This window comes from Hylaeus anthracinus, unplaced genomic scaffold, assembly GCF_026225885.1.
Source record: "Hylaeus anthracinus isolate JK02 unplaced genomic scaffold, UHH_iyHylAnth1.0_haploid 12001, whole genome shotgun sequence".
Classification (NCBI taxonomy): Eukaryota; Metazoa; Arthropoda; class Insecta; order Hymenoptera; family Colletidae; genus Hylaeus; species Hylaeus anthracinus.
In genome coordinates this window covers 11,027,316-11,039,973 of record NW_026534348.1, presented here as the reverse complement: position 1 = coordinate 11,039,973, position 12,658 = coordinate 11,027,316, and the positions used below count along the sequence as shown (strand labels likewise).

The 12,658-nt window shown below is 39.8% G+C and overlaps 1 protein-coding gene across 1 annotated transcript in view; it reads right to left on the bottom strand.

The window, feature by feature from the left end:
• LOC128891371 (transmembrane protease serine 9-like) overlaps positions 1-6,316 on the bottom strand; it is a 20,915-nt gene extending 14,599 nt beyond the window's left edge. The window contains exon 1 of the mRNA XM_054150817.1: positions 6,199-6,316. Coding sequence (XP_054006792.1) covers positions 6,199-6,277 — 79 coding nt within the window. The 5' untranslated portion in view covers positions 6,278-6,316. The remainder of the gene's footprint in view (positions 1-6,198) is intronic.
• Between the last annotated feature and the right edge of the window lie 6,342 nt (positions 6,317-12,658).

Genomic DNA, 12,658 nt, shown 5'->3' with positions numbered 1-12,658 from the left:
TAGGTAGAAATACTCGATTGATCTAATTTTTGCAACCCAATATTTAATTGTCTAGGGTATAGCGTGGTCAAATTAAAAATTTTAGGTAAATACACTCGTTTCATCTAATTTTGGTAACCCCATATTTAATCATATAATATACAATATAATAGAGTAATATCTAACCCTTCGATTTTCATTTATCTTGTACCTGACACTGACAACAAGTCAGACTCATAGTGGAGCTTCCTGGTCTAGGTGTCTGACGTGTTATATTATATAAACGTCCCTAATAATACGACTGCATAATAATAACGACTGCAAAAGTAAACGATGAGAACAGTATATCGATCAGTGTCCGTGCAAAGACTACGTAGATGTGGCTCTCTGTTGAATGCAGTTTTAGATAAGTCTCCTTCGTCACAGTACGTCTTCAGTCGTTCATTACTTTGCGTCTCGGTTTCTGAATTAATAGTTGCATTAGGGTGCCTGGTAGCTCTCGTGTCGACCCTGGCGCCGTCCCCTCCCACACAGCGGGGGTGCTCATCCCTCTGGGCTGAGTCTTCCCATTCTCTACTTCCGCCCTCTGGTTCCTCTTCTATTCTGCCCCGTTGAAGAGGCAGGAGGCTGGAAAGGAGAACCAAAGAGGGAGGGAGAGGGGAGAGGAGCAGAACAGGCATAGAATTCGAAGTCGCCTCTATTCGGAAACGCGTAATAGATATGTCAAAAGCAGACCGAACATGGTCATGATAATATGCTGATGCCTTCGTTGCGGCGTACCAGAGGACTACCCCCCTCCTTTCGTCGTGTTATCCAACCCCCCCCGCGATTTCGCTTAGGCTTTCGCCAGGCCTCCCTTACTTTTTGCCTCCTTTTTAGTATTTTTCTTTTTTCATGGTCGACAGACCGAAGCTTCTTTTTCGAGTCTTTTGTAGGGACTCCGACTGCAGGTGGCAACGGATGGAGTTATTTTAACGATCGGTCGAGCACGCGACGGAGGGTCGAGGGACTCGTACGAAGAAAGGGTCCACGAGCAACCCTTTCGACTCTCCTTCGTTGGGTTAACCCTTCGCGGTTGCACGACTGTGTTTGGACAGCCATTCTATCTTCGTGGGGGGCAGAGGGATGAATGGACCAGGGGAACATACAGAAAACGTCGATTTTTGATAATCAAATTGTTGTAAAAGGATGGTTGGTTTCCCATCAAAAAAATTCCAACAGAAATCTTACCCTTAACTTTGCAAAGTAACTACCTTTAAACTACACTCAGCAAGAGCGCATATAAACATTCGGTATAGTCTCAAAAGTCACCCGGTCATCCAGCGTGTCCCCTTCTCGCGGAACACCCTGTAGAGTAGCGATACATTAAGTGTTTTATTCCGTCTGCTTTCTCCTGAATAAAAATGACGAAACGTGCGCATCGCGGACCTTCGTGACAGAGGCGACGATGAATTTTATACGGTCGCGGATTAAAGCTGCTCAGAAAATTACTAGTTAAAAAACCGATTAAAATTGGTCACACGAAAACCGTCGTTCAGTCGCGTAGGATATATATTTTTATTAGGCGCACGTACGAATATTTCAGCGGTTGTGTTGCGACTCGCGTGTCCGGTGGGGCGTAAAGTTCAGTAGCACAAAACACGGATGTCCAGGCGTGTGAGATATGGGACTGTAAAGGATTAATCGGGGCTGTCTAGATCGATGGCAATTTATCTTGATAATTAATTTATCTTGCTGCCCGATACGAGATGACATTATAATTCGTTGGTTATGAAAATGATTTACGTAATCGTAATAGAAATATTTCACTAACGGCATATCCGAGCGCGCAGGGAATTTCAATCGCGCCGCCGAAATTTGATCGATTTCAATTGATATTCGTTATACTTAATTTGTTGCCCATTACTGTATTTCTAGTTACGTTGTACTGATAACTTTTGCACAGGCACGCGTTTTTGGTTCGATCTGAATTCATTTTCATATTAACGTATCGCAAGTTTCTCGTTTCTTTATCGTACACGTCTGTGGGCTTCAATTTATATATACTTTGAATATTTCAATTTGAACAACTTATTGTTTCCACCTATAAATCATATCATTATTGAGTCTTGCTATTATTTCTGACGGAACCCACTAATTTTGGCGACAATATTAAAGACGAATAAATTGTCAAAAGCTTATAGAAATTCTTTAACAAATTATCTTCAAGAGAAGTGGAACAACTATGAATATTATTCATTAAATAATAAGCAATATATTCCTCTACATGCTCTGCGACCTATCCAAAAACATCTGTTATCGACAGCATTCGAGAAAAAGATTCGTAAAAGAAAACTTGATTCGAGGATTCCAAAGCAAAAGAGTCCTTAATCATCGCGATTCATTTCTTGGTTTACACCGTACCAGAATCTCTAGCGACTTCCTTGCTTCGCCTCGTGAGATTACATACTAATGGAAGTTGATTTCCGAGGCTGATAAGATAACGGCCGCGGAGGAACAAGTCAGAGTAATTTTCAGCTCGATATCGCTCTGGTGGAAAAGATACATCGCGTGGAGATCATCGATCATAGTCCCGGTAATTACCGTCTCGTTAAGGTTCAAGGATTGATTTCTAAAATGCAGTAACGATTCACGACTCGAAATCGATCGTTTAATTGATTGCAATAGTGCAAGTATACAGTCAGTCCCATAAGTATTCGTATCCTCTATGTCTGCCGAAGAGATTTGTCTCAATTAAATGATAGGCTTAATCCTTTGACGACAATTAAAAATATTTTACTCGAGACACTTTTAGTTTTACAAATTATTCAAAAATATGCGTATTAATGTAATTATGGGAAGGAAATGGGAGGCAACCTATGGGAGGCATCTTTGTGACATAGGTAACATATATTCCAATTTGGTTTTTACTAGAAACCAGTAGGCACTTAAAAATTAATTTTAAATTTGTGGGTTAGCAGTAGTAACCAGTTGCCTTGAAAGGGTTAATTTTTCCAAATAAATGTTTCAGAATGAATACGTACATGAATAAACTTCACACCTATCTATGAAACATCAAACCTATCATTTAATTTAGACAAACTTTAATAGACACAGTGGATGCGAATACTTCTAGGATTGACTGTATGTTTACCAACATTTTCCTTCCCGTTTACACACTATTACTGTTTATTAATAGTCTCATCATAGAATTCCTCTGAAGACGAACGTTTGAAAAGACGTTGGCTCAGATAGGTCGGTTCTCTGTACTCTTTCCATTTTGATAGCATTATTACAGGATGTTACCAAAAATGTTTAAGAAATAATATACGAATAAAATCGCAGAAACAGGACCCAAGACTAACGATACATAATCTACTCTGCCACAAAAAGGCATTCGCAATAATTCAAACCCAAATCTCTTCCCTTTTATTTCCCCTTCGTTTCCGTTTTATATCTAACCAAGTCTCAAGTCGTGCAACGCAAGGGGATTAACATTTAATCGTAACGTCGGTTCGACGCAAAGTCGACGCATTTTCGTTACGTTAATTTATCGCCAATTACGCGTTCCCCATTAACGCGATTACCTGTCGGTGCGTGCGTGCCATTAATTTGTCCCTGGCCGTGCGCATCGAATGCATAAAGCTGACACGGCGTCGCGAGAATTTCGGAAATTACGTATCCTCTCTCCCTCGATGCGGTAATTAGATTTTAGGCGAGCGTGAGGCGCGACCTTCGTCAGGTTAAGAACCTTAACCATAGCCGAGGACGCCGAACGTTAGTCGACGGCTAAATTTCGTGTCATCGAGCCCGTCGAGGACGCGCGACGCCTAAGTTTCGGCCTTCGACCAGGTTATCCACCCACTTTTCTATTCCGACCGTGCCCACCTTCCGCCTACGTGACACTCTCGCTTATCTGACACTAGGTTACGACCACCGGTGCAAAGTTTCCGCATAGTTTCATTGTTTCACTCCCGAACCCCGTCGCCCCTTCGCTCCTTTCGTGGAGGGATTCTGACCGTTTAATAAAACGGCGGTGTTAGGTGTTGAAAACGTGCTTTCGAATTTGTAAGATTGAATTTAGAACGGTTATAAAATTTCTTTATCGCTCCGAGAATGTAATTGAGACGTCTGGGGTTGGAGACGGTGAATTCGATAGGGCACATTTTAAACAGGGTTTCGAGGGGAAGAACTCGATTGGAGGACTCTATTTTAGGAAGTTTTGAATTGTTTTCTTTTGTGCCTCTATGGATTAGAAGTTATAATTGTATTTTTATGATAAAATGTGCAAATGGCTTGGGTCACCATGCGATGCTTGCATTACACTTCAATAAATCGGTGTTGATGTAATTGATATGATGTGTGCTGGTTACTGTGCTTTAGTGTTTACAAGACGTAGAAGGGAATGAAATATTAAAGCTTGAGTTGACCACCCGAGAGTCCCAATTTAAATATTATTGAACATCTCTGGGATCATTTAGACAGAGCTCGAAGAAAAAGAGAGCCAGAGAATAAAATATTCTTAAAATATAATTAAATATTAAATTATCCGACAAATTCATACTATTAGGTCATCCCATAAGTTCGTGCCGAAAACTGTGTCAATCTTCGATAAAAAAAATTGAATAGGGTAGCAGAAATTGTATAGTGACGGTATAATGACTACATATGTCAGAGAGGTGAGAAAATATTCTAAAATGAGAAAGATCACCTTTTTTTTTTGTAACACTTATGTGTAATATGTTTCACGTATGAATTTGAGTAGCAGAAGTATAAGTAGCATGAACTTTTAACAAACCTTTAACATTTTCATCTAATTCCAGGCTGTACATTGCGCAATAAAATTGGTAAAATAAATTATACAAGTTATATGAAAATTTATACACTTCCTTTAGCGATAAAAATGTAAAAGATGCGATGTACCGTAAGTGGTCTAGGAATTTTGCATATTACTTTAGGTGTAACGACGAGTTCGGTTTTACTACCCCTACCGTCATTCTATTCCTTTTTTTTTTTTTGTAAATATGGAATTCAAACCGGCTGCATAATCGTGAACTAGTGTGTTCGATAGGTTGAACCTTGTTCGGTGATATTTTATTAAACGTAACAATTTTCCAGGACGTTAGTCATCGTCGATAATGCGCGCAGCGTGGGAGGAGCAGCGTGAATTCGAGTTACGCGAAATGACAAGCTTAACGTTGGATTTTCGGAGGTCATTCATTACCGATGAATGCAGCGGCCCACTTGTACCCGGTGAAGCGTGATCGATTTTCGAAACGAATCGGATTCTAATATCCGCTTAGTATCGAATATCGGAACAGTCGCTAGGAGAGTATCGCGATATTAGCATCATTCCGCAGTATTGTTTCTCAACGAACTCTGAGAAGAAGTGCTATAAGTATATATGGTCGATGGTCTATTCCGGGCTTCAAAATTTTCATAACGTGGTAAAATGCGCCGCGCAAAGTATCTTAATTAGAGTGGATCGTTGAATTTTTATGAAAGTTGTGCAAACAAGGAGAGAGATGAAACTCAAATAGAGAGATCGCAACCACGATCAAGTGCTTTACGTTCGCGTCAACTTTAGTTTAAATTAAAACATTTATGGAAAAAGTTTTCGTTTGGATAAATTTCATGGAGATGAAACGATGTTCCGTCCCATGTCTGAATTATTATTAATCTTAGAATGCAGTCAAATCATCCAGTTGAAGAGTTAACAAAATTTAGAGAAAAGTTTAGCCCTCTATGGGCTCATGTAACTTTCAGGTCATATGCTAATATATTTTAGTCTGTTAATTACATTGTGCAATGTCTTTGATAATAACAATATTGATGACGTTCGGCAGCACGATCAACTTGAAATACCAAAGTGAATGGCTTGCAAAATGCCTGCAAAATAAAGAAATTCGATCCATAGGGGGTTAATACACAGAAAATGCTCGTTGGGATCTTTGTATTAATATAGTAATTAATATAATAATTTCTCTATATTAACCGAATAATAAAACAATAAATACACATCCCCCTTAATGACTAACAAACATTCCAACTCCACCATTCGACTATTAAATGCCACGAATCCTTATAAAAATATCCCATTCCTCGAAATTCCCCCTTTCGAGTATCCCAGGAACGCTCTTAATGCCAAATTCCGAGGATATCGTTGAAAACCTTAACCCTGAAACGCACCCAGACCATTCGGACGGCTCCTCCCTTCGCCAATGGAGATTATTTACTCACGATTAATATGCTCGCTGGAAGCGTGTCTGGCGGCCAGGACGAATAGCACCAGGACTAAAACGCCGCGAAGTGGGACCATGTTGTTTAGGTCTCGGTGAGGCTCTGTCGGAGGACGATGAAAAAGTGTCGCAGCACCCACGCTATCGTCCCTTCTTTATACGTGGTTCCCTCACGGATTGCATCTTCTTCATCGTTCGCCATTCGTTCTTTGTCTTCCACCACCCTTGCCCGCGTTTCGGAGGCTCGAACTTCCCATACGACATTCATGACCATCGACACGATTGCTCGCGCCGGAAATACGACGATAATGCGAGTACAAAGCCACGACCACGGCCCCGATCCCGTCGACGTTCAAGGTGATTTCTTCGCGTTTAATACGCCGCACGACGTGCGCCTCCACGGTGCTGCTCGGTCAAGGGCCGAGGGAGAGATACACATCGATTGTGACTCCTCTGGTTCGTGATTCTGGCGTTCGCCAAGGTTGCACGCGGTGTCGGGTTTATGATATATCGGTAGGGACTGTTATTGGACCGTGGTGCAGGATTGCCATCTATAACGCTGAGCTGAGATTCTATTAGTATCGTCGTCTGGTACAGGGTTGACCTAAGCAGGCGTCGCGACATTTGGTGAATGAGGTGGTGGATTATAATTCCAGGGATGTGGAGAAAAATTGGGTTGTGGATAACATTTATTTGTTGATTCGTTTGTTGATTGTTGAGGTTTGGAAGCTATGGTGGGAGTATATTCTTCTTGGAACATTTTAGCTTCTTCAGGGACTCGAAGGTGAAATATGAAGTGAACTGAGATATAAACTACTGGACTAAATTAGCGGCACAGTTTTTTTTTAAATGCTCATAATTATTTTAGTTTAATACGGAGCCCAGAGTGTACACAGTTACGCAAACGGAGTATCTCGCAAATCCTCGTCCACTCGAACTTCATCTCTAACGAGTTAATCGAAAGCGTGAAGTAAACTTAAAGTGCTTGATTATCGTCGAAGAGCACGCCTGAGCCTTGAGTTTTGTTGGCGAAGCGGTCGCCGGCCGAGGAGTAATTCCGTAAGCTTCCGTAGCCAGCTTATAAAATACAAAAATTTGATTAACGGTTGCTATTCATTAGAAAGAAGTAGCTTTAAAGGAAGATAAATTTGGAACTTGTGCCGTGATAAAGTTCCGCGCGTCACTCCTCGCGGAGTCGCAGTATCCGATTCCCTTAATACACGAAATTCCCTTAAGGAATAATAAATAAGACCATCCATTAAAACCGAGATACAAACCGAGGGAAATTATCATTTATCTTCTACCGAGGTCTTATGAATAGCTTTTTCTCTCGATTTCGTCTAAATTCCATTTTCGTAATTACGCAATCGATGGCAAATTAGTCTACTTCTTCAGGGATCAAATTAACGAAAGTTTTAACTTGTAATTGTTATTAAAAATTAACGATATCAGAACACTGTTTCGATATTTAATCAAAGGTGAATTGTGTGCCGATATTAATATTGATATTGTGTTTGAGTTATTCAATGTAGTTATTTGATATTCTTCTACATTTTGGTACCAATACAAATTTTAATTATATTTCCTACGTTTCTCATTTGATATTATATTTAATATCGTATTTTTCCACATATAGTTAATTAAAATTCTCCCAGTATTTTTCTTAATTTATGTGTTTAAACATGAATAACGTTGTTACGATATCTCATTGAAAAATTTAATTATCAAGATTCATTTATAACTCGAGTGGTAACGTCTATATTATAGTACTCAAATAATTTAAATACTGAAGAAATGCCCCTGAAAGTATTCGAATTATTACATTTAATTATCCATAAAATGAATCGCACGAATGGCGATTGGCATCCAACAAATTTCATTTCATTTATCGTGGAAAAATATTTTATCACGTTGACTTATAAATCGTGACTGTTGTAGGTTGTACTATGCATAATATATATCGCTGTTCGCGTAACCATGGCAAGAAATGGTTCCCAATTTTCCCCGAGTCTAGCAACGAGATCGTATCTAGGTACTAATGTTGCATCGTTCTACACCGAAACACACGCGGCCAACAGCTTCCCTGTCCCCGATTATCCTGACCACCTGTCACAGTGATTATTCGTAGGCACATAATCCGATTGTCGTTTGTCGATGATAACAACGTCGCGGAGAACGTATGCATGCACGTTGAACACGATTACGCGGCCACGAAGGGCTTTAATTGTTGCTTCATTATGATCGACGTAAAAGCGAGATTTTTCCCATCGTTACTCGATAGCGTCCAATTTCCGAAATCTTGTTAAAACAGTGCATTCCTATCTGAATGTTCATCTAAAAGGGCGAAACGTAATTGGATGGCCTTCTCTTAAAGTGGCCCTATCTCATGGAAACGCTATAGCGTAACGAGATTACGCAATAATAACCTCTAGGGTATATTAGAAAATATGGTACGTAGCAAAATATGAAACTTGCAGTTTCATAAATTGTGGAAGTAAATACATTCGAAAATATGGTAAAAAATAATTAGTTCGGTAATTTGGAACGGACATTATTGAGTTACTAAAAACATCTTTGAGATGGAATCATTAGTAAATTGGATGAATTTTTACTTACTCGATATAAAAGGTCAATCCTTCTGGACGTGATATAAATTGATCTAGATTAATAAAAAGGGGATGTATTTAAGAAAATGCTTATGCTGAAAAAGAAATTAATAAACTTGTTAAGTGATTTCATGTTTGGAATTCCTAGTTTCAAATGAATTCTTAATTTGTCGTGATACAAATTTAGAATCAGAGAAATAGAATCTAGAATCTAATTTCTGAGTTGAATCAATCATTCAAGCTTCCAAAGATAGCCCAATCGGTATCGACAAATGTTTGCAAATACACTTTAAAATATATAGTATTAAACGCCCTAGGTTCTATTTCCACCTAATTTCTGAATTGAATCAAAGATAGCTTAATCGATATCAAGAAACGTTTGCAAATACACTTCAAAAATGTATAGTATTAAACACCCTAGGTTCCATTTCCGCCTCGAGGATATTTACCAATTCAAACTTCGTTTATTCCTTCCACCCCCAATGTGTTAAATTTCACACCCCCATGAGCTTCCACCTTCACGAGGATTCCATGCTCCCCTATACTCACACGGCTTCAACATGTTCCCACTAAGTGGTCCCACTGTCGCTCCTAAATATTCCTTAGGGGCACGCCCTTTCCTCCGTACCCCGATGTCAGAATCAAGTAGGCTCAACGTCCTACGAATCCTCGGTGATTCGGTGCGTGTGCGGTCACGCGTGCACGTGCATATGCCATCAGCACGCCACGGGGAATATGAAAGCGAGAGTCACTCGTCTGTTACTCCATCCACGTTCCGCTGAACTTGACCTACTCTTTGTCTCAGCTCGGGCGTCTCTAGCGCCAACGAAACGCCGCGTCCTTTCCATTCCTGGCGGGGCTCACCTTCGTCGCGAGCAGCCGTTCGAGTTACCTGCGCCCGACAGGTACGTCACGAAATATTCCTGTAACCGTTTAACCGGGTCAAGTTCGTTTCCAGACGCCGGAGATCAGACGACGCCGCGCTCCCCACGGACGCGGAACTGATAACGGGCCGCGTCTTCTTCACGGCCGATTTATCGTGTTGCTTCGCTTTACCACGAGCCCGTATTGCCTTTCTCCCACCCAATAATTCGTCAGGGTTGAACGTTTGGCTCCTAGTAACGTTATCAGCGTATCGAGAGGGAAAATTGATTCTTCGACTTCAAATGGAGCCATTTTTCTTTATATCAATGGCTTTATATTAATGGTGGTTGGAAGAAGTACTTTGTTCTGGGCTCAAAATGTATGTGTCTGTGTATGTCTATGAGAATTATTTAATTTGTAGAATTATTCGTTCGGATGTTGTAGGAATTTTTTATTGATAGATAAATATATATCAAAATTCAAATGTGCCTTTACATTTATCTTAAAAATTGACACGAATTTTCTGGACAACCAAATATTTACTTTATTTATTCCCTTATCATTTATGTATTTTATTTGCGTTCCGTATTATCTACCGAATATAACGGATAAAAATGGACTATATTTTTGAGCAAGGAAAAACTCGATACCAATATACTAATGATAACGGTTTGGTAATTTATTAGTCTAGTAATTTACTATAATAGCAGTGTACAAATGTAACAATGTTATTATAAATAACTGTTACCCAACTCATGCAGATTGAGCGTTCAAACTATATCGTACACCTTAACGACCTCTAAACGACTTAGGGTAAGTGGAGCTCTAACTACTCTGAATAATGTAGTTTGAATAATATAGTACTATAGCAGCACGGTTATCTAGTTACACAGCTCAATTCCCACTCAGTAGGATAATAAATTAGTAACCCAATGATCCGAGAGTATTCTCATTAAATATCTAAGTGCTATAATTTATTAAAGCAATTAAACTATCCAGACACCTCAACGATCAATTAATTGGTGGGACAATTCTGTGAGCAATCCGAGCAACATAATTTCGGAGATAACGGTTCGTAGCACTTTCAATTTTACACCTTGAATGGGAGCGTGTGTTGAGGCTGACGTTTGACATTCCCTAGAGATTAGCAGCGTTCAGTGTTAAGTGATAGAAGGATAAATATTTGAGCGATTATAATTTTAGCCTGACATTGGCCGCTCACTCGTGCACGTGGTGAGGTCGAAGGACCTGTCTCCGAACTAGGAGTCACTGACATGGCGAGGCCGACTGTAGACGAAATTTCGTTCAGTGAACTTGAGATAAGCAGCCTTGATGTCCCATGTATACCTCTAATCGCTGCTCACCTCTCTCCACGTAATAGTTTATTCTTAACCGTGTTTACACTGTGGACTCTTGGATGATTTTATTTCTTTTTACGCATTTTAAGAATTGGACAATTTCATACCAGATGTCGACTTTTTTTTATGGTCTATACAGTTTGCTATCAGCTTTGCTTGTTTGTATTTGCTGATCACTAGACTGTCTGTGACTGAAACTTTGAATGTATTGTTTTTGCCTGTGGTTCTTTTCAATTAAAAAAATTATTCTGTTTAATATAGAACATTGCTGTGGTAAGCCTCTTTAAAAAATATTGTGACAACTTGTCCTCGTAATATTCGTTACCATTCATTCCGCTTTTGTCAAAATGAACAGAAGCTACTAAATTTTACTGGGATTCTTTTTATCGCGGTATTTTTACCCGAATCTTCGTCGTTTTAAAGACAACGTAGTACCGGTAAAAAAAGATACGAAACGCGGATACGTATTTCACAAAAGGAAGCCTCCATTAAATTTAAATAAAAATGGGAACGTAATTCTACCCGATGAAGTTCATAGAAAGTTGAAGTTTGAAAACCACCGCATCAGAGAATAATACGGCCGCTAAATGCGACGACGATCAAGCTAGATCGCGGGAAATCTCTCTCCGTTTCCGACAAATATCAGGCATTTTCATCGTGGGTGAACCCGATAGAAATTAAAATCGCTTTAAACTTTTCGCGGAACAATTTGCGCGATTTCCGGCGCAATTTGTTGGCGCAAACTTTCGAAACGAGCCGGCGCCTCCGATTTCGCGGATTTTTCATCTTGTCACGGACCGTTTTCCGCGCGAACCGGAAATTTCGTTTTTCCTATGGATGGTTCGATTCTGTTACGGAAACACAGAATATCTTGGTCTGAACTACGCTCCGGGTCCGAAACTGCGCGAAAAACGTCGACGGGGGTCCGGCCTTGCGAGAATCGAATTGTAAAAGTCGAAAGCCAGGACGTCCCATAGAAAAGTATCAATGGCGTGCATAGAGTGTCGCGAATCGGGTTACGTCGCGGCGAAGTGGCGGGTAAAACTTGTCTGGCTCGCGTCAGGATGGTCCGCCAATCACAGGTCGATTCACGGCAAAGAAAATTGAATTTCATTGAGGCTGACTGCGGAATTACGTAGTAATGTCGCTCCTGGTGTATTTATCTATGATATTTTTCCAACTGGACACTAATTTCAACTTCCAGGCGAGTCGATTGGCGGAAGACCATGCTCCAGAAAGGGTTACTTTTGTAATTCCTTTAAAAAGAATAATTTTATTATAAAATGTAGGTGTACATGCTAATAGGCAGTAGGGGAACAATGTACAATTATTTAATGAACATTAGTAGAGTATCGATGAAGGACCATGCTCCAGAAAGGTCACTTTTGTTATTCCTCAAAACAGAATAATTTTAATATATTAGGTTGTCCCAAAAGTTTCTTTCGCTTTATTAATAAGTAATACATGCACAATAGTTTATGTTTTATGTTACATTACTGAATTTTACACGATTCATTTTGCTCCATTACTGTTACAACATGAATATCTATCAAATTAGATTGTCTTTTATATAAACACGACCACATAAAATAATTGAGTGCAACTCGCGAAAGAAACTTTCGGGACAACCTAA